Below are 22,201 nucleotides of genomic sequence, written 5' to 3'. Positions count from 1 at the left end.
AGACCTTTTTGTCATTTTTTGAGGTTTTTTTCCTTTTTTCGCGATCTTACAATCAAAATTCCCTTTCCCACATAGAGAAAGTCTTTTATCCCACAGAAGTTTATCTATAAACCTCTAAATCGTTTCTCTTCCAGCTCATTTTACTTCCGTTGTCTCCAAATATTCCTTTTCAAACTTCATGCTAATGTTAGATAGCACATGGGTTGCTTTCTTTATCCTAGGTTACGGATTGCTGCCGCAAGTTAAGGCAGTAAAGAGAGAGTGTAAAAGCCCGCGGACAACTTAACGATCCTATTCTTCAGGCAAGCCGTTCTCCAGGAACTAAAAAGTAACAGTGGTCAAATTTTATTTTGACATAGTCTGTCCATCACGGTCGAACTCCAGACATAGGAAAAAAACACGTTTGCCTGTAGTTCTCTGTTTTTCTTGTTGTCCAGCACTTCTGACTTCTGCTCTTTTAACCGAGGACCTAGTATAGCTTTTAAAAGTTAATGAAAGATGACTTCAAACGGACAAGTCACATTTTTTTTTAAAAAAAACTAGCATAATCAATGTAACGTTAAATAACTTTAATTGAACTCCTCGAAGACATCTTGATAGCAGCCAAGATCGGATGCAACTGACACACGCATAAATTACAGATAACTTATAATTAAATATGTACAATCGGGTACATACCAGGCAGAGTATTCGCACGCACCGAGTGTTAAATAACTATGCTACGAAATATCGACACAATAAATATAGCATTTAATTTACCAAACTAACCACAATAAATTTGAAGAAGGTAATTTTTGGTGTTACAAGGAATAAATATAAATTTAGCTGTTAAAAACAGGAAAGCTGTCTAATAGTGTCTGCTACTGCTTGTTTTACTTCTCGGATCTTCCAGCAATACAGGACTGGGTTTAGAGACGAGTTTAGGTAGACTAGAGTCTCCGTTGCTTTCCAAGCTAAGAAACCTACTCCATTTGCAGATGGCATGAGCGCAATTGTACCAAACGGAACATAGCAGGTAACTAAAGCCAGCTGCACCCACAGTATGCTAGAAACTGACTTTTTGTATCTTGCTATATTCAGTGGAGTCCCTCCTCCAGTTCCCATTGGGCCTTGAGGGACATTGTTATGTAGCTGGGCTTGTTGATGTCGTAGTTTCAGGTGGATCTTCGTGTAAGAGAAAATCGTAGTAACTAGAGAAAGCGTGAGAATAACAAAAGCTCCTTTGTAAGCTAAATCAATTCTTTGCTGACGAGTCCATCCAGCTAAAGCGCCAATTAGCCAAAAACAAATTATAACTACACGAACTCGCCTTAATATTACGACATGTCTGTATCTCAGTCCCAACAACAGGGCGAGAAGTCTGTCCACACTAATTGCAACCGACGTCAAGATAGATACTGCACACAAACACCAGCTCAAAGTTTGACGTACTCGGCGAACATAGAAAAAACCTCGAACGTTCATCTTTATCAAAGGAGACGTAATGAGGGTTGCAGAGAGTGGTTGCACAATGAGACCAACACAAAGATCAGTGACCGCCAGACATCGAAAGAAAAGTTTCGTCGGAGGATGAATAGAAGTAACTTTATGAAGAGCAATAAGGATGGCAACATTGCCCAGAGATGCGGTGATGGATAGAAAAATGTTCAAAGCTGAGAACAATTCACGCATGCCAGGTGGTGCTGAGCTCAGTGCTTGGTTCAGTTTGCTTGTGAAGTTTGTATCTCCAGTAATGTTGGCCATTGGTCTAGCAACGATGAAAGAATTAAATTTTGTTGTGAAAACGAAGCTTAAAAGTGAGAAAAACCTCGTTCTGTAGCTAAATAACGGGTTGTTAATGGACTGTGTACTAACCTTTGATAATAACCCGAGCTTTTTGACACTTCCGCTTTGTAATGCCGCCGTCTGTCAATTATTTTTCACTTACAGTGAAGCTGCAAATGCATGTTTGTTCTGGAAAGTTCATTATCGATGTGCCTACGATTTACTTTAGAATGATATTTCGACTGCATTATGTTTTCCTAACTGTTACGTTTAAGAAGTAATTAAAAATAAAATGTGACTAAATACAGAAAGAAAAGCATTAGCCACATATCATAGCACAAAGCTTTTGGAAGAAAACGGTTGCGCTTTAAGTTCTGTCACTTGTTAAGGTCAGCTGCAGATACCACTTGGTCTTAATAATGAAAAATGAAGATATTTTTTTAACCTCCCCCATAACACATCCGGCTTAAGCTTGGTTATTGAAGTATCCTTCATAATTACTTTTATTTGAATTATAGTCGATAAGACGTCATACGGTATGTAAATATATTGACTGGGCTAAGACGTCTAAGAACTGCGCTTTATTTCATCAATTCAAGAGCGACAAAATTACATCAGTACCCATTTACACGTGGCTATACCCAAAATATGTGTGGTTTACACATCGCACGCGAGCTAGGGTTGGCATTGACATAATCAACTACGTTACAAAGTACGCGACTAAAATGAAAGCAAACTTTTCCGACTGTTGCAAAATCAAGTTTAGTGAATCTGTACTTTAAGCAGGAACAGCAGAATAGCAGCATATCGTTATCCACTCACTGTTAACGTCCTCCATCTAAAAACTAGTTGTTATACGTAGTAAATCATACTGAAATCCAATTTTTTATAATAACTGTTTAATTTCTCGTGCGCTGGGTGGCTGATTTTTATCATAAGTAAGAGTACAGACGGACGAAATGTTGATTTATGCAAGTTCAACTGGGAATGTTCGCCATTGGTCTTGTGACGTTGAGAAAATTAAATCTTGTTGTGAAGTCGACGCTTAAAAGTGAGAAAAGCCTCCAGCTTGTAGCTAATAACGGGTTGATAATTTTATATGTCACTGATGACGTATCGTTAATGGACTATACACTAACCTGTTAAAAAAGCCCGAGCTTTTTGGCATTTCCGCTTTCAAATGTCCCCATTTGTCAATTATTCTTAACTCACAGTGACGTTTCTTCTGAAAAGTTAATTATCGAAGTTCCCCGCGATTTACTTTAGAATGCCACATTTCGATTGCATTAATTTTTTTGTAGAAGTTACTTTAAAAACCGAAAGAATAGCATCGGCTATTAAATATTTTAATACAAAGCTGTAGGAAAAGAACAGTCGCGCTTTACGCTGAGAAATATTTTAGGGCTGCAGATACTTTATATACACTTCATATCTTAATTTATAATTGAAAATAAAGGTATTTTTCTAATGTTTTCTTTAATACCTCCGGCTTGACTGTTGAAATATTCTTTTCGTTAATTATCCGTTTAATCAGCTTCATTTCAGCAATTCAAGAGAGCAATAACTGTATCAGTGGTGGCTGGCGTGATAGCCACAGAACAACAGGAGGCAGATACGAGTAGTAAACCTACTTTATTCTACCTCGAGGTTAACAACAACTAACTGAATCTGGGAGACCGTTTAATCTGAGGAGGCCTGAGTACAAATGACGGGCCAACATCAGTACGTTTTCACACATTGTTAACCTCACAAAAGTTACACGAGTTTATTTCAGTGATTTTCACCAGAGGAATTGAGGGCAAATTATCGTCTGAAAAGTTAACAGCCTCTTCAGGTCACAGTACCTCCAGAGGAAGTCAAACCTTGGTTAAGTTTAAGTTAATTTTTCAATATATTTCAGACTGGACATTGCGTCCTTCGGAAAGAAAGTTCCTTTAATGTCTAATACCAACCGGTTCGGTTACAAAAGACGCTTTCGACTGAAATATATTATTGTGCTAAGTTCAAGGTCTAGTGAAGTTCCATGTTTTGATTGTTTGCGCCTTTGAAAGTAGCCCCTGTCCTTTTGTTTGTCGCCTTGTCGAGTGGTGTTTTGTTGAGTTCTTTCGTTTCATGTTGTTTTGCAGAAAGAGCGCTATGATCTCACAGTGACTCTTTGTCCCCTGGTGTATAAATGGGCACTCCCATTTGTCATCTTCAGTTGAAGAAACCTGACTGTAAGTATTGCAGACAGCCAGCGCCGGATGGGTAACTTCCCCTGCAGTGGAAGCAACAATTAGTTAATATAAGTCAATTGTAAATATGTAAATAGCAATTTCTATTTTAATTTTTCGTTATCAAATATTTTGTTCTCGGAAATATTATCTTGTCAAGCTACTCTGAAATTCGAGCTTAAATAAAGCTTATGTATGTATGTATGTATGTACGTACGTACGTATGTATGTATGTAATTCGTATGCCTGTCAGGCTAAGTCACCTATTAGTTGAAAAACTTAAATTATAAATGTTGCGTTCAATTTACCAATTAAACCAGCCAGACTGGATCTGATTAAGGTAACGATTTGGAGCTACAAGGAACAAATTAGTCTCTTAAAAACAGTAAAACTGTCTGATCGTGTCTTACTTCTCGGATCTTCCAGCAATACAGGATCGGGTTTAGGGATGAGCTTAGGCAGACGAGAGTCTCCATGGCTCTCAAAGCCACGTAACTTATTCCATTTCCAGATAGCGCGATTAAAATGCCCAACGGGACATAACAGGTAACTAAAGCCAACTGCACCCACAATATGCTAGAAACTGTCTTTTTGTATCTTGCTATATTCAGAGGAATCCCTCCTCCGATTGCGATCGGGCCTTGAGGGACGTTAGTATATAGCTGGGCTTGTTGATGTCGTAGTTTTAGGTGCATCTTCGTGTAGAAGAAAATCGCAGTAACCAGTCCGGAATATCCCGATAAATTAGGACATCTGTGATGTCACGAAACTCACGTTTCAACCAATGAGAACGCTTGTTTTGATTGGGGTGTTGTGTTTCACAACAAACCAAGAGATTCAAGATGGCGGACAAAAAGAGTCGCGAATACTTTCCAATGCCATGAATGCGGGCCTTCAGGAGGTATATATTTATCTCGAATTGAGTTAAATACTGTCCAAATTATAAAATAAAAGGAAAGTTTGTGTTCGCGTTCCATGTCACAGACAATTCTGCCCAGGTAACGATTATCCTCGGACCGAAGGAAACACCACAGAACGCAATGCGGGCCACGTTTGACGAGCTGCTGTTATCATTCTTTGGAAAGAGACCGTACAATCGGTAAGCATCTTTACTCTGCATTTTTCTAAGCACAGAAATGATCGACATGAGAATTGAGGCTTTCCTCTTATCTAGGGATTATCGGGCCGAAATCGACGGCACGCGCGTGTTCTTATATGCCAGCAAAGATAAATTGTAGGTGTCCAAACTGTTATACGTTTTGGCTAAATCGAGGAAATGAAATCATCATTAAAACAGAATTTTCAATAACGCATACGAGTTAGAAATTCTTGTTCTTTTATACAAAATAAACTAAGCTAGAAAAAATGTATCCAAATTTTTAGTGTTGTCAGATGCAGGGATAGTCAAAAATTCTGTTAATATATTCTTTGTAATTCTGAAATTTCTCCATTTTGGTATTTATTTCAAATATTTCTTGTATCTATTTGTTACTGTGCTAAAAGATATTATGTCTGATTTCCACATTTAAATTATGAAAACTTACATATAATTGCTGACTTTCACAAGTTATTTACCCAAAATATCAAAATATAATTCCTGGACAGGTTGACAAGGGAGCATTCACAATCCATCCACATGTCCCAAGGTTTTATTATATATTTATTTAAAGTATACAAAACAAATTCAGTCTTGAAAGTGAAATCCATTTTATTTTATTCACTCTTTAGGTACTCTCAACCTTGAATTTGCCTCTTAGCAGAATGCAGGACCTGAAACAAATCACAAGCGCTTAGAAGATTATTACATTGCTTACAGATGTCGATATTATTACAAATGTATTTTTCGTTTTAACATATGAATTTATTTTGAATGTAGTTACCACATTAGTCTCACTAAATAAGAGATTGCCCTCAAGTGGTCTGATAACTCTTATGTTTTCTATTTTTTATTACATATTCTTAACCAAACTGATATGTTTCCTGTTCACAACCAATTAATGTTTAGCATTAGTTTCCCAATTAGTAATGTTCAACACTCGACACTACATTCTAAACTCTCGTACCTTTTCAGTCTTTGCGTTCATAAAAGTTATTTTGCAAAAACATTACTTTCTGGTACATTCAAGCTTCATGGGGAGGTGAAAAGAATCATCATCTACTAGGAACAGCTGCAGTGTGTATAGTTTTTAAAAAATGCCCAAAAAACGGAGTACAATGCCCCCTACAAACCTTAATTTACATGTTTGCATGGCCCTCAACCTCTGGTAAATGAGCATAAACAGTCTCTCTACCCTTTGTGCCATTCCTTGGGATACTGATAGCATCCATTTACAGGGAATCACCGCACTACCCCTGGCCTGTCTGTTTCGCTGCCACTTCTGTGCTGTAGGTGATTTTCAACAGGCTGCTGGTTCTCCAGTGATAAAACTGGGGTGCACATTCGGTGAATCCACCAAAACAGAGACCTCCCAAATTTGTTTAATTTCGTCCTTTGTTTTTTCCCCCTAAAATTCGGCAAAGTGCCTCGAGCAGTCGAGTATGCTCTTCCATGTACTTAACAGAGAGAAATTGAAAACAACTGTCATAAAAATGAAGGAACGATGCATTACTCAAGCCTTATAAGAACAGCAGTTCAGGTACACTTGTAACGCAAATTCAAAGAGAGTTTACAAAATATCGACGTTGTTTACAACCGTGTAATTTGGCATGATGAAACTTTAACAACACTAGAACCAGTAAAAAATATACACAGCTCAATGAAAAATACGTGAATACTAGAAAATAACGCGTACACTTCACTAACCTTAATATTTGCAAAATCGCGTCTACATCGTCGCTTGACACCAAAAAAACTCAATGATTAGAAGACAGTCAACGTTCTCCCACTACAAAAATGGCCGCTTGTTCTTCTTCTCAACGTTTGGTCGCAAAAAGTCCTGGATAATGCTGGCCAGACTCTCTGCGAGACTGGAAACAACATATCTTCTTGGTCCGCATAAAAGGTCCGCCATTTTCCCTGCTAACAATAGCCTCATGACGTCATGACTGTCCTAATTTATCGGGATATTCCTGACTGGTAACTAGAGAAAGTGTCAAAATAACAACGGCTCCCTTGTAAGCTAAATCAATTCTCTGCATTCAAGCCCATCCACCTAGAATACCAATTAACCAAATACAAATTATAACTACACGAACTCGCCTTAATGCTACGACATGTCTGTTTCTCAGTCCTAACAGCAGGGCGAGGAGTCTGTCCACACTAATTGTGGTAGACGTTGAGACAGATACTCCACACAAAATCCAGCTTAAAGTGTGACGTACTCGGTGAACATAGAAAAAGCCTTGAACGTTCATCTTTATCAGAGGAGACATAATGAGAGTTACAAAGAGTAGTAAGACCAACACAAAGATCAGTGAGCGCCAGACATCGAAAGAAAAGTTTCGTCGGGGGATAAATAGAAGTGACTTTATGAAGGGCAATGAAGATCTGAACATTGCCCAAAGATATACTGATGGATAGAAAGAAAAATGTTCAAAGCTGAGAACAATTCACGCATGCCAGGTGGTGGTAAGCTGAGTGCTTGGTTCAGTTTGCTTGTGTAGTTTCCATCTCCAGTAATGTTCGCCATTGGTCTAGCAACGATTAAAGAATTAAATCTTGTTGTGAACACGAAGCTTAAAAGTGAGAAAAACCTACTGCTTGTAGTTAAATAACGGGTTAACAATTTTACATGTCGCTGATGACGTATTAATGGACTCTGTACTAACCTTTGATAATAGCCTGAGCTTTTTGGCATTTCCGCTTTGTAATTCCGCCATCTGTCAATTATGTTTGTTCTGGAAAGTTAATTATCGATGAGCCTATGATTTGTTTTAGAATAATATTTCGATTGCATTATGTTTTCCTTACTGTTACGTTTAAGAAGTAATTAAAAATAAAATGCGACTAAATACAGAAAGGAAAGCATTGGCTTCATATCTTAGCACAAAGCTTTTGGAAGAAAACGGTTGCACTTTATGTTCTGTCACTTGTTAGGGTCAGCTGCAGATACTACGTTGTCTTAATAATGAAAAATGAAGATATTTTTTTAACCTCCCCCATAACGCATCTGGCATGATTATTGAAGTATCCTTCATAATTACCTTTTATTTGAATTTTAGTCGATAACATGTCATTAGTATATGAATATATTGATTTGGCTAAAACTTGTAAGAACTGCGCTTTATTTCATCAATTCAGGGCGCAAAAATCACATCACTACCCATTTACACGTGCTATACCCAAAACAGTTTTGGTTTACACGCCACGCGCGCTGTATGGTTAGCATTGACATAATCAACTACGTTACCAAGTACGGCACTAAAATGAAAGAAAACTTTTTCTACTGTAACCAAATCAAGTTTAGTGAATCTGTACTTTAGCTAAGAACAGCAAAATAGCAGCATATCGTTAACCACCCACTGTTAACGTCTTCCATCGAAAAAACTAGTTGATATACATTGTACCCAGGAAATCATCCTGAAATCCAACTGTAAACAGGACCTGCAGATTGTTTTCCCTTTTTTCGTCGCAGTGTTTTCTGAAAGAAATAGAAAACATGTTCTCCGTGTTTCTATCGAGTTATAGAAACACTTGTGAAAGTTTGGGAGAACTCGAAAAAGCTGTGGAAACACTCGCCTGCGGCTCGTGTTCCGACAGCATTTCTCGTTCTCCCAAACTTCCACTCGTGTTTCTATAACTCGATAGAAACACGGTACGTGTTTTCTATTTCTTAAATGTAATGTAATGTATACTTAATTGGCCACTCCCCATTGGGGCTTTTCAGGACCAATGTAAACAAACAATGATAAATAAATATTCAAATAAAAATGTAACGGGCACCGTAAAACTTTTCAAAAAAGATGAAAACAACTCAAGTGACTTTTAAAAACGAGTGGCTACCCCTACATTCTATATTATGAAATGGAAGTGACAAGCCTATTCAACAAGTGACTAGTTTCTGGCTGTGAGGAAAAGCTATTCAGAACGTATTTTGGCTAAACCAGAAGAGAGCTGTCAGAGACGCTAAAAGCGCTGTTGCAACGATTTTGTAATTAAAAACATACTAAAAGTGGTTTTTATGTTACCATTTACCATGTAGTTTAAAGATCTTTATAACTGTGTTTGCTTTTCGGAGTGTAAAGGCAAATTCTAAGGAAATCTGTGAAGGAGTACATTCTCCTTCTTTTCAGGAAAATGCCGATGTCAGCATTTTTATTGAGATTCAGGGCTAATTATCTCGGAACGATGCCCCAAGTTTTCTTTGTGGATTCCATAGCCCTTATGTACTATGAACCACTTTTTCCAATTGGTCCTAATCTGGCGAAAAAACCTTTGTATTTAATAGTAGCCACTGTCCTTAAACAAATGTATAGGATGAACAAAAACGAAAGAAATTGTCATCCACCTTACCGTCCTTAAACTCATACTATACACTGTTGATTTAACTGATTTTCACCAGAGGATCTAATGGCAGTTGACCGTTTGAAGAGAAACCAGGCTTCTCAGGTAAAATGGGATACTGGCGCCCTGGATGTTCCAAGAATTCTCATCGATTTCACAGAAGGAGAGAAGAAGCACCACTTAATTAATTCTTGTTAAAGCACATTTCCGTTGGCCAGAGATTTTTGACATGCCTCGAAATACAAATATTCTCGGTGACGGGCGTTCAAAGTTTCATTATTTGTCGTTGGTTAACTTTGTTAGAGTCAGAGCCGGTGGACAACAACACCGTCTTCTCTTCAGGCAAGCCGTTTTCCCACAAAAAAACGACTTCTACTGAGAAACAACTTCAAAGTAGTAGTAGCTAGTTATAGCATATTTTGACATGGTATTTTCATTAAGGTAACCACAGAATTCTAGAAGAAGGAAAAATAAATACGCCTGTGGTTCTCTATTGTGAACCAGTTCTTCTGTCCTATCCACCGACGACTGAACATAGCTATGTTTATTCTCAGCGACAGACTTGAGTTCTTGTGTTGCTTCGTTTGAAACTACCGGAAACCTGGAAACATCTACCACTTGAGATGGCTCTGAATTTGTTGTTGTGTGGTTTTCGTTTGTTTATGTTTTGCTGGACTCGGTATCATAGGGATCTTAAGCAGATGTTGAAAAAAAATCACTAAAACATTGGTCAAAATGGACACTGAAAGTTCTAAACTTCCATTAAAGTAAGTCTTCAGCCTGAAGGAGCTCATAATCGTCATTCAGAAACTGTAATTAATGAAATTCGTCAATTGCTTTGGAAAAAACAACAACAAAAACAAAGTTTTGGCACTAATAGTTGCAAAATTCGCCACACAATGGCTTTTTGCGATTCATTTTCCTGAAATTTTATTGGTTACTTTAAGCTAGCCTTGAAATCTGATTGGTTGTTTTGTTTTACCGTCTCATTGGCTTAGAAAAAGATGCGATTTAGAGCATAAAATAGTGCGATTCGTGAATAAATCGCACCACTGATAGCCAATCAGATTGCAAGGATTACCAGTGATTTCAAAATGGATTTAATAAAATATTTAATTTACCAAACTAACCACAATGAATTTGAAGAAGGTAATTTTTGGTGCTACAAGGAATAAATATAAATTTCGCTGTTAAAAACAGTAAAGCTGTCTAATAGTGTCTCCTACTGCTTGTTTCACTTCTCGGATCTTCCAACAGTACAGGATTGGGTTTAGAGACGAGTTAAGGTAGAAAAGAGTCTCCGTTGCTCTCCAAGCTACGAAGCTTTTTCTATTTGCAGATGTCATGAGTGCAACGCCAAACGGAACATAGCAGGTAATTAAAGCCAGCTGCACCCACAATATTCTAGAAACTGTCTTTTTGTATCGTGCTATATTCAGAGGAGTCCCTCCTCCGATTGCGATCGGGCCTTGTGGGACATTGTTATGTAGCTGGACTTGTTGATGTCGTAGTTTCAGGTGGATCTTCGTGTAAGAGAAAATCGTAGTAACTAGAGAAAGCGTGAGAATAACAAAAGCTCCTTTGTAAGCTAAATCAATTCTTTGCTGACGAGTCCATCCAGCTAAAGCGCCAATTAGCCAAAAACAAATTATAACTACACGAACTCGCCTTAATATTACAACATGTCTGTATCTCAGTCCCAACAACAGGGCGAGAAGTCTGTCCACACTAATTGCAACCGACGTCAAGATAGATACTGCACACAAACACCAGCTCAAAGTTTGACGTACTCGGTGAACATAGAAAAAACCTCGAACGTTCATCTTTATCAAAGGAGACATAATGAGGGTTGCAGAGAGTGGTTGTACAATGAGACCAACACAAAGATCAGTGACCGCCAGACATCGAAAGAAAAGTTTCGTCGGCGGATAAATAGAAGAGACTTTATAAAGAGCAATAAGGACCAGAACATTGCCAAAAGATGCGGGGATGGATAGAAAAATGTTCAAAGCTGAGAACAATTCACGCATGCCAGGTGGTGCTGAGCTCAGTGCTTGGTTCAGTTTGCTTGTGAAGTTTACATCTCTAGTAATGTCCGCCATCGGTCTAGCAACGATGAGAGAATTAAATCTTGTTGTCAACACGTAGCTTAAAAGTGATAAAAACCTTCTGCTTGTAGCTAAATAACGGGTTGACAATTTTAGATGTCGCTGATGACGTATTGTTAATGGACTGTGTACTAAACTTTGATAATAGGCCGAGCTTTTTTGCATTTACGCTTTGTAGTTCCGCCATCTGTCAATTATGTTTGTTTTGGAAAGTTAATTATCGATGTGCCTATGATTTGCTTTAGAATGATACTTCGATTGAATTATGTTTTCCTTTCCTTTCCTAGTAGTTAAAAATAAAATGTGACTAAATACAGAAAGAAAAGCATTGGCCACATATCTTAGCACAAAACTTTTGGAAGAAAACGGTTGCGCTTTAAGTTCTGTCACTTGTTATGGTCAGCTGCAGATACCACTTTGTCTTAATAATGAGAAATGAAGATATTTTCTTAACCTCCCCATAACACATCCGGCTTGATTATTGAAGTATCCTTCATAATTACCTTTTATTTGAATTACACTCGGTAAGACGTCATAAGTATATAAATATATTGATTTGGTTAAGACGTTTACGAACTGCGCTTATTTCATCAATTCAAGAGCGCAAAAATTACATCAGTACCCATTTACACGTAGCTATACCCAAAACATTTTTGGTTTACATGCCACGCGCGCGCTACGGTTAGCATTGACATAATCAACTACGTTACCAAGCACGGGACTAAAATGACAGCAAACTTTTTCTGCTGTAGCCAAATCAAGTTTAGTGAATCTGTACTTTAACCAGAAACAGCAGAATAGCAGCATATCGTTAACCACCCACTGTTAACGTCTGCTATCTAAAAAACGAGTTGTTATACCCAGAAAATCATACTGAAATCCAACTTTTTACAATAACTGTCTAATTTTTCGCGCACTGATTGGCTCATTTTTATCACCAATAAGAGTACAGACGGATAAAATTTTAATTTATGCAAAGTTTCAAGTTCAACTTTCAGCCGTCAAACTGTCAACTTTTTAACCAATGATATTTTATGGACTTTTTTTAAGTAGCCAATCAAAAAGCGAGAAAAGCTATTGACAATGTTCGAGTCATATTGGATAAAATTCACTTATCTTTGTTCACGGCAAGTTTACGGCGTCTTTCCCCTCATTTATTCCCGGAATTTGACCATTTTGGGGTCTTGTTATTGTAAAAAACAAATTGACGTCAGTTTTTTATGCGTCTGTCCTCTTATTGATGATAAATTTCGCCATAACATTGTCAAAGTTTCCTGTGGAGTCACTCGCCTGCGGCTCGTGGTTCCACAGCCACTTTCACAATGTTATGACGCGATAAGAGGACAGACGCATAGAAACTGACGTCAATTTGTTAAGTAAACAGTACTTGCAGATGGCGTAGTGCGCGAGCAAAACAAGTGCGAGAGAAGCAAATGTTTGACTTCCTGGGGAGGCGACAGAAAAAAATAATGCGACGGGCACCGTAAAACGTTTCGAAAAAGATGAAAACAACTCATTTAACTGTTAAAAACGACTGACTATCGCTACATTCTATATTATGAAATGGAAGTGGCAAGCCTCTTCAACACGTCAATAGTTTCTGGTTGCGAGCAAAAGATATTTAGACTGTACAAATGAATATATGAAAGTTCATACATTTGAACTGCGGAGAATGATATGAAGACATGATTGATCATCGCAGTTATACACACAACGTAAGTAGTTGTGAAATTAAAGCCTGAAAAAAATTCAGGCCTGAACGGGATTCGAGTCCATGAACTCTGCGATACCGGTGCAGTGCTCTACCAACTGAGCTATCAAACCAACTGGGAGCTGGCCGCATTGTCAGTTCGTAATATACCCGTAGATGGGCTCTGCACCGGTATCCCAGAGGTCATGGGTTCGAATCCCGTTCAGGCCTGAATTTTTTTCAGACTTTAATTTCACAACTGCTTAAGTTTTGTGTATAACTGCGATGATCAATGATGTCTTCATATTTAGACTGTATTTTAGCTGAACCAGAGGAAGGCTTTCAGCGACGCTAAAAGCGCTGTTGCAACGATTTTTAAATAAAAAAACATACCAAAAGTGGTTTCTATGATACCATTTAGTTTAAAGATCTTTATAACTGTGTTTGCAGTTTCTGAGTGTAAAGGCAAATTCTAAGGAAATCTGTGAAGGAGTACATTTCCCTTCTTTTCAGAAAAATGCCGATGTCAGCATTTTTATTGAGATTCAGGGCTAATTATCTCGGAACGGTGCGTGGCTACCCCAAGTTTTCTTTGTGGATTCCATAGCCCTTACTGAGATCTACTTTTTCCAATTGGTCCTAATCTGGCGAAAAGACCTTTGTATTTAATGGTGGGCACTGTCCTTAAACAAATGTATAGGATGAATAAAAACGAAAGAAATTGTTATCCACGTTACCGTCCTTAAACCCATACTATACACCGTTGATTTAACTGATTTTCACCAGAGGATCTAATGGCAGTTGACCGTTTGAAGAGAAACCAGGCTTCTCAGATGAAAGGAGACACGGAAGTTCCACTGGCGCCCTGGATGTTCCAAGAATTCTCATCGATATCACAGAGGGAGAGAAGAAGCACTGCTTAATTAATTCTTGTTGAAGCACATTTCCGTTAGCCCAAGATTTTCGACATGCCTCGAAATACAAATATTCTCAGTGACGGGCCTTCAAAGGTTCCTTTTCTGTCGTTAGTTAACTTTGTTAGGGTCAGAGCCGGTGGACAACAACTGTTTTCTTCAGGCAAGCCGTTTTCCCGCAAAAAAGACGACTTCTACTCATGAGTAACAACTTAAAAGTAGTAGTAGCTAGCTAAATTATATTTTGACATGGTATGTTCATTAAGGTAACGACAGAGTTCTAGAAGAAGGAAAAATAAATACGCCTGTGGTTTTCTATTGTGAACCAGTGCTTCTGTCCTCTCTACCGACGACTCAACATAGCTTTTGAACTCTTGATAAGCGAGTTTAAAAAGTAACTGGGTAGTTTACAAACTGGCATTAATGAAGCACTTAAATTTCCAAACTAACTAGACTAGATTTGAACAGGGTAGTTTTTAGAGCTACAAGGAATGAATTTAGCCGTTAAAAACAGTAAAAATATCTGATGGGGTCTCTCACTGCCTGAATTACTTCGCAGATTTTCCATCAATACAGGATCGGATTTAGAGACGAATTTAGGTAGACTAGAGTCCCTGTAGCTCTCCCAACCTTATAATTTTACTCCATCTGCAGATAGCATGAGCCCAATGGCCGACGGAACATAGCAGGCACCCAAAGCCAACTGCATCCACAATATGCTAGAAACTGAGTTTCTGTATCATGCTATATTCAGTGGAGTCCCTCCTCCGATTGCGATGGGGCCTTGGGGGACATTGTTATGTAGCTGGGCTTGTTGATGTCGTAGTTTGAGGTGGATCTTCGAGTAACAAAATATCGTAGTTACTAGACAAAATGTCAAAAGCACAAAGGTTCCCTTGAAGGATGAACCAATTTTCTGCATCCGAGTCGATCCACCTAAGGCGCCAAGTAGCCAAAAACAAATTATAACCACACGAACTTGCCTAAAGTTACGACATGCCTGTATCTCAGTCCCAACAACAGGGCGAGAAGTCTGTCCACACTGATTGCCACCGACGTAGAGATAGAAACTTTACACAAACACCAGCTTAAAATGAGACCTATTCGGTGAACATAAAAAACATCATAAAGTTCATCTTTATCAAAGGATACATAATGAGGATTGCATGGAGTGGTTGTACAATAAGGCCAACTCCAAGATCAGTGACCGCCAGACATCGAAAGAATAGTTTGGTCGGAGGATAAGTAGAAGTGACTTTATGGAGAGCAATAAGGACCAGGAACATTGCCCAAAGATGCGGTTATGAAAGGAAAAATGTTCAACGCCGATAAAAATTCAATAATGCTTGATGGTGGTTAGCTGAGTACTTGATTTAGTTTGATTGTGAAATTTGCATCTCCAGGCTTGGGAATGTTCGCCATTGGTCTTGTGACGGTGAGAAAAGTCGACAGTTAAAAGTGAGAAAAACCTTCAGCTTGTGGCTAATAACGGGATGACAATTTTATATGTCACTGATGACGTTTTGTTAATGGACTGTGTACTAACGTTTTATAATTAAAATCCTGAGCTTTCTGGCATTTCTGCTTTCAAATAATACGGCCATTTGTCAATTATTCTTAACTCACAGAGAGGTTTCATCTGAAAAGTTAATTATCGACGTCCCCGTGATTTCCTTTGGAATGCCACATTTCGATTGCATTATTTTTTTCTATCAGTTACTTTAAAAACCGAAAGAATAGCATCGGCTATTAAATATTTTAATACAAAGCTTTAGGAAAAGAACAGTCGCATTTTGCACGAAGAAATATTTAAGGGCTGCAAATACCCCTTCATATCTTAATTAATAATTGAAAATAAAGGTCTTTTCCTGTTTTCTTTAAATAAATACCTCCGGCTTGATTGTTGAATATCCTTTTTAATTACTTTTGTTTGAACCTTAGTTGATAACACGGCGTACGTGTGTAAATGTATTGAGTAGACTAAGAGCTGCCGTTTAGTCAGCTTCATTTCATTCATTATTCAAGAGAGCAATAACTGTATCAGTGGTGGCTGGTGTGATAGCCTCAGAACAATAGGAGAACAGATATGAATAATAAACTACTTTATTCTACCACAACGTTAACAACAACTAACGGAATCTGGGAAGCCATTTCTTCTGAGGAGACTTGAGTACAAATGACGGGCCAACATCAGTGCGTTTTCACACATTGCTATCCCCATAAAAGTTACACCCGTTTATTTTACTGATTTTCATCAGAGGAATTTTAATTTGCCCTTAAAAGGGCAAACTATCGTCTGAAACTTCAGGTCACAGCACCTTCGAGGAAGTCTAAACTTGTTTAAGTTTAAGTTAATTTTTCAATATATTTCAGGCTGAACATTGCGTCCTTCGGAAAGAAAGTTCCTTTAAGTTCTAATACCAATCGGTTCGGTTACAAAAGACGCTTTCGACTGAAATGCATTACTGCGCTAAGTTCAAGGCCTAATCGTTAAAGCTCCATGTTTTGACTGTTTGCGCCTTTGAACGTAGCCCCTGTCCTTGTGTTCTTCGTCTTTTCGTGTGGCGCTTGGTTCCTTTCGTGTCATGTTGTTTTGCAGAAAGAGCACTATGACCTCACAGTGACTCTTTATCCCCTGGTGTATAAATGGGCGCTCCCATTTGTCATCTTCAGTTGAAGAAACCTGACTATAACTACTGAAGACAGCCAGCGTCGGATGGGCAGCTTTCCTGAAGTGGAAGCAACAATTCGTATGCTTGCCAGGCTAAGTCACATATTAGCTAAAAGCTGAAATTGGAAATGTTGCGTTCAATTTACCAAACTAGCCAGACTGAATCTGATAAAGGTAAGTAAATAATTTGGTGCTACAAGAAACAAATTAGTCTCTTAAAAAACAACAGAACTTTCTGATCGTGTCTCTCACCGCCTGTTTTACTTCTCGGATCTTCCAACAATACAGGATCGGGTTTAGGGACGAGTTTAGGTAGACCACAGTCTCTATGGTTCTCAAAGCCACGTAACTTATTCCATTTCCAGATAGCGCGATTACAATGCCCAACGGAACATAACAAGTAACTAAAGCCAACTGAACCCACAATATGCTAGAAACTGTCTTTTTGTATCGTGCTATGTTCAGAGGAATCCCTCCTCTGATTGCGATCGGGCCTTCAGGGACGATATTATGTAGCTGGGCTTGTTGATGTCGTAGTTTGAGGCGCATCCTCGTGTAGCACAAAATCGCAGTAACTAGAGAAAGTGTCAAAATAACAACGGCTCCCTTGTAAGCTAAATCAATTCTCTGCATTCGAGTCCATCCAGCTAAAGCACCAATTAACCAAATACAAATTATAACTACACGAGCTCGCCTTAATGTTACGACATGTCTGTATCTCAGTGCCAACGACAGGGCGAGGAGTCTGTCCACACTAATGGCGGCCGACGTCAAGATAGATACTTGACCCAAACACCAGCTTAAAGTAAGACCTACTTGAAGAACATGGAAAATATCATGACCATTCATTTTTATCAAGGGAGACATAATGATGGTTACATAGAGTGGTTGCACAACAAGGCCAACTCCAAGATCAGTAACCGCCAGACATCGAAAGAAAAGTTTCGTCGTAGGATGAATAGAAGAGACTTTATGAAGAGCAATAAGGATCAGAACGTTGCCGAGAGATGCGGTGATGGATAGAAAAATGTTCAAAGCTGAAAACACTTCAACAATGCCCGTTGGTGGTGAGGGAAGTGTTTGGTTCAGTTTGCTGGTGAAGTTTTCATCTCCAAGGCTAGGAATGTTCGCCATTGGTACAGTAACGGTGAGAAAATAGAATCTTGTTGTGAAATTGACACTTAAAAGTAAGAAAACCCTCCAGCTTGTAGCTAATAACGGGATGACAATTTTATCTGTTATTGATGACGTATCATTAATGGACTGTGTACTAACCTTTTATGAAAGCCTGAGCTTTTTGGCATTTCCGCTTTCAATTGCCGGCATTTGTCAATTATTTTTAGCCGAGTGAAGTTCAGTTCTGAAGAGTTAATTTTCGACGTGCCAACGACTTGCTTTGAAATGGCATTTTAAATGCATTATTTTTTCTAACTGTTATTTTACGAAGTAATATTAAATAAAATGTGAGTAAAAACCGAAAAAGCAGCATCTTTCAAATATTTTAATACAAAGTTTTTGGAAAAGAACAGGCGCGCTTTACGCTGTGACATACAGTCAACTCCTACCTCGCGGACACCCCGCTATTACGGACAGCAACTAAATCCCCGGCGAAAGTTACAGGCGTTTGACTGAAACAAACTCCCGCTATTACGGACTTACGGACACACTTAATTTGGTCGCAACGTCACAATTTTATTGTTTTCTCTCTCGTTATAACAGACACCAAGCAGCATCTTGGAATATTTGCACGCATATCAAGTCTATTTGAGATTGTCTTTGTCTTTTAAGGTCGATTTCCGCTTCTTCTGTCCATCAATCAAAATTCCTTCATCTTTTTCTCTTAAGGCCTCTTTGCAGTCTCGCTGCCATGAATAAGTTCGTCCAGTCTGTCCAAATATATTTCCTTCCGCCGTAAATCTTATAAATAACTGGGATTTCCAGTCCCAAGCCAGCTCCTCCATTGATCCGTTTTGCACAGATTTCTGCTGTTGCCTTGTGGTTAGCCCTTTTTTAAAAAGACGACACAATTCTCGATAAGCCTAATGGGATATGGCCAACAATGCGTTCAGTAGTATCTTCTACAATAGCAACAGCATGCGGATCTTTTGCATTTTCCGGTTCCCACTGTAAAGTGAGCGTGGCTTAGATGACATCTGATATCTTTCACAAGTTCCTCCGCCAGTTGTACAGCTCTTTCAAGGCCCAGAATTGATCAATACTTTTTATTCATTGACTCTGCTGGATGTCGCCCCTATGATCTCAAGGGACGTTCTTCCAATATTAAACTTGTGTTTTTTCCCTGTTAACTGCACGTCCAAGCTGCAAACTTTGGATCTCGGAATAATCCAGAACTTTAAAGTCCACTACAGGAAGTTGCTACTTCGTCATATTATTACAATGACCATAAACCACGACAGTGCAACAGACATTGCCAGAACATTGGACGTGCTGCAGGCCTTAAGGTGGATGGGGACTGCTTGGTCTAAGGTCGAGAACGGTATTATTATCAAGTGTTTTGCAGCAGCTGGAATTTCCAGCACTTTCTCAGAAGCAGCTACCGTCAATACTATGACAGAAGAGGAGGATTCCTTTGCTGATCTTGATGTCTCGGTCGATGACGAACTAGAGAATCTTGTCCAACAGATTGCACCTGAAAGTGGAATCAGTACTTACCTGGAGTCAGATAACAAACTTCCAACCTGTTACAGTCTTCTTACCGAACAACAGCTGCTGGAGGCCATTTGTGCTTCTCACGATGTCATGGAAATAGAGAGTGACGGCGAGAATCAAACGGAAAAAGAAGATAACCCAGGTGAAGGCGAAAGCTCCAACGAAACAACCACCTTGAAAAGTTTCAAGGACGTTCTGGACAGTGTCGAAAAATTTTCTGCTTTTTTGATTCATAGAGGGGAATTTAAGGTTGCTAATGAATTTAGTCTCCTTGGCGACAAAGTGGGGGAAGTTGCAATGCAAGGAGAAGTACACAGAGCCGATTGGAACGATATTTTAAGGCATTGTGATAGCTGATGCAATCAATAGCTGATGTTTAGGTTTTTCCTTGAAAATATTTTTTTTGTAGAAATGTAGACTACTGCACTTCAGTACAGTAGGAAACCAAAGCGATGCATGTGCGGACATTACTGCAACATACGATGATTGTTGTTTACGTACTTGGAAGAACTACTGTACAAAATGGGTACGTAACTTCTGTTCTGTTTGTAAATAAAGTTCTGACTCTCTTTACGTGCGACAAAGGGTCTGAAAAAGGCACTGGAGTTAATGAAAATAAACACACATATGACCCCCTTCTGTAAATACGGTTTAAAATAAAAATGTTCTCACACCCCGCTATTACGGACTCTTGCTATTACGGATACCAAATCGCGGTCCCGAGGGTGTCCGCTATAACGGGAGTTGACTGTATAGGCGTTATTATTAAGGTAACCCCTCTCAAGCTCTTTTTAGACATGGTATTCAGTTCTCCAACGAATAATAATACCAAGTACTAGAGACACCCAGTACCGGATGGGCAACTTTCCGTGCAGAGCAATTTGTATGCCTACCGCTAATTTAAAAGGTTTCTGCTTTTATCTTTAGATAAGTCCAAATCTTTCAACTGAGATTGTATTCCTCAATGAAGGGAGCTTTAAGACTTTTGATAAATGAACTCAAAAAGCAGGTCACATATTAGTTGAAAAACTGGAATTATAAATGTAGCGTTTAATTTGCCAACCTATCCGCACTGTATTCGAGCAAGTTAACAATTTGGTGCGACAAAGAATAAGTTCAATACGAGGCTCAAAAGGCTCTTAAAAGTGTCAAATAGTTGCTTGTAAACTAAACGTTTCGGACTTGGCCCTTCTTCAGTAGGTAGAATGGCAGAATAAGCTAGGCTGTTAATACAGTAAAACTGTCTAATCGTTTCTCTCACTGCCTGTTTAACTTCTCAGATTTTCCAACAATGCAGGATCGGCTTTAGAGACGAGTTTAGGTAGACTAGAGTCTCCGTGGCTCTCCAAGTCACGTAATTTATTTCTTTTGCAGATAGCATGATTACAATACCCGACGGAACATAGCAGGTAATTAAAGCCAACTGCACCCACAATATGCTAGAAACTGTATTTTTGTATCTTGTTATATTCAGTGGAGTCCCTCCTCCGATTGCGATCGGGCCTTGAGGAACATGTTTTTGTAGCTGGGCTTGTTGATGTCGTATTTTGATGTGGATCGTCGCGTAGCAAAAAATCATAGTTACTAGAGAAAATGTCAGAACAGCAAAGGCTTCCTCTTAAGCTACATCAATACTCTGCATCCGAGCCTAACCAGTTGAGGTGCTAATTAACCAGAAACAAATTATAACTGCATTAACTCGCCTTAATGTTACGACATGTCTGTATCTCAGTCCCAACAACAGGGCGAGAAGTATGTCCACACTAATTGCGGCCGACGTCAACAGAGATACTTTACACAAAGACCAGCTTGAAAAAAGAGCTACTTGAAGAACACAGAAAACATTATGAACATTTATCTTTACCAAAGGAGACATAATGAAGGTTACATAGAGTGGTTGCGCAAGGAGGCCAACACAAAGATCAGTGACCGCCAGACATCGAAAGAAAAGTTTCGTCTGAGGAAAGATAGAAGAGACTTTATGAAGAGCAATAAGGATCAGAACATTGCCCAGAGACGCGCTGATGGATGGGAAGATGTTCAAAGCAGAGAACAATTCACGCATGCCCACTGGTGAACCGCTGAGTGCTTGGTTTAGTTTGCTTGTGAAGATTGCATCTCCAGAATTGTTCGCCATTGGTCTAGTGACGGTGAGAAAATTAAATCTTGTTGTGAACACGAAGCTTAAAGATGAGAAAAACCTTCAGCTTGTAGCTAATAACGAGATGACAATTTTGTAGGTCACTGATGACGAATCGTTAATGGACTGTGTACTAACGTTTTACGATAGCCTGTGCTTTTGGGCATTTCCGCTTTAAAATGCCGGCGTTTGTCAGTTATTTCTTACTTACAGTGAAGTTTATTCTGAAAAGTTAATTATCGAGGTGTTTATGATTTGTTTTGGATTGACATTTCGCATGCATTTTTTTTCCTAATTAATAAATCGAATGTGGTTAGCGTTGTCTGTACTGTTATCGACAACAATATGCGTCATCACAGTGGTCAAAATGTTGTGGACTCACGAGGCGCACCACAACAAATTTTGACCACTGTTATGACCCATATCGTTGTCGATAAGAGTACAGACAACGCTAAACCACATTCGATTTGTTTTTTTACCACAATATCAACGTCAAAGAAAATGTTTTTTCGGAGCGTGACCAAGGGCGTGACACATTGACGCGAGCAGCGTCGTCTGAACTCTTGTCGAGAACGGCAAATTAGCCAA

General features: G+C 38.9%; 3 protein-coding genes and 3 pseudogenes across 3 annotated transcripts; all 6 read right to left on the bottom strand.

The window, feature by feature from the left end:
- Positions 1–561: 561 nt before the first annotated feature.
- Positions 562–2,050, bottom strand: LOC110048487 (adenosine receptor A3-like). Its single transcript, XM_020754286.2, has one exon. It carries the CDS (start codon positions 1,741–1,743, stop codon positions 829–831), a length of 915 nt encoding a protein of 304 aa, XP_020609945.2. The 5' UTR covers positions 1,744–2,050; the 3' UTR covers positions 562–828.
- Positions 2,051–3,898: 1,848 nt separating this feature from the next.
- LOC149097109 (uncharacterized) lies at positions 3,899–7,606 on the bottom strand (annotated as a pseudogene).
- A 1,961-nt stretch (positions 7,607–9,567) lies between these two features.
- On the bottom strand, positions 9,568–11,548 carry LOC149097108 (adenosine receptor A3-like). Its single transcript, XM_089280440.1, has one exon. It carries the CDS (start codon positions 11,520–11,522, stop codon positions 10,611–10,613), a length of 912 nt encoding a protein of 303 aa, XP_089136566.1. The 5' UTR covers positions 11,523–11,548; the 3' UTR covers positions 9,568–10,610.
- Positions 11,549–14,636: 3,088 nt separating this feature from the next.
- On the bottom strand, positions 14,637–15,554 carry LOC149097107 (adenosine receptor A3-like; annotated as a pseudogene).
- A 1,320-nt stretch (positions 15,555–16,874) lies between these two features.
- Positions 16,875–18,088, bottom strand: LOC149097106 (adenosine receptor A3-like). The gene has a single exon (XM_089279980.1). It carries the CDS (start codon positions 17,935–17,937, stop codon positions 17,011–17,013), a length of 927 nt encoding a protein of 308 aa, XP_089136106.1. The 5' UTR covers positions 17,938–18,088; the 3' UTR covers positions 16,875–17,010.
- A 2,472-nt stretch (positions 18,089–20,560) lies between these two features.
- Positions 20,561–21,610, bottom strand: LOC149097105 (adenosine receptor A3-like; annotated as a pseudogene).
- Positions 21,611–22,201: the final 591 nt, after the last annotated feature.

The sequence above is a fragment of the Orbicella faveolata genome, unplaced genomic scaffold, assembly GCF_042242905.1.
Source record: "Orbicella faveolata isolate gen_17 unplaced genomic scaffold, um_ofav_v1 contig_47, whole genome shotgun sequence".
Taxonomy (NCBI): Eukaryota; Metazoa; Cnidaria; class Anthozoa; order Scleractinia; family Merulinidae; genus Orbicella; species Orbicella faveolata.
This window is presented reverse-complemented; position numbering and strand designations above follow the sequence as displayed.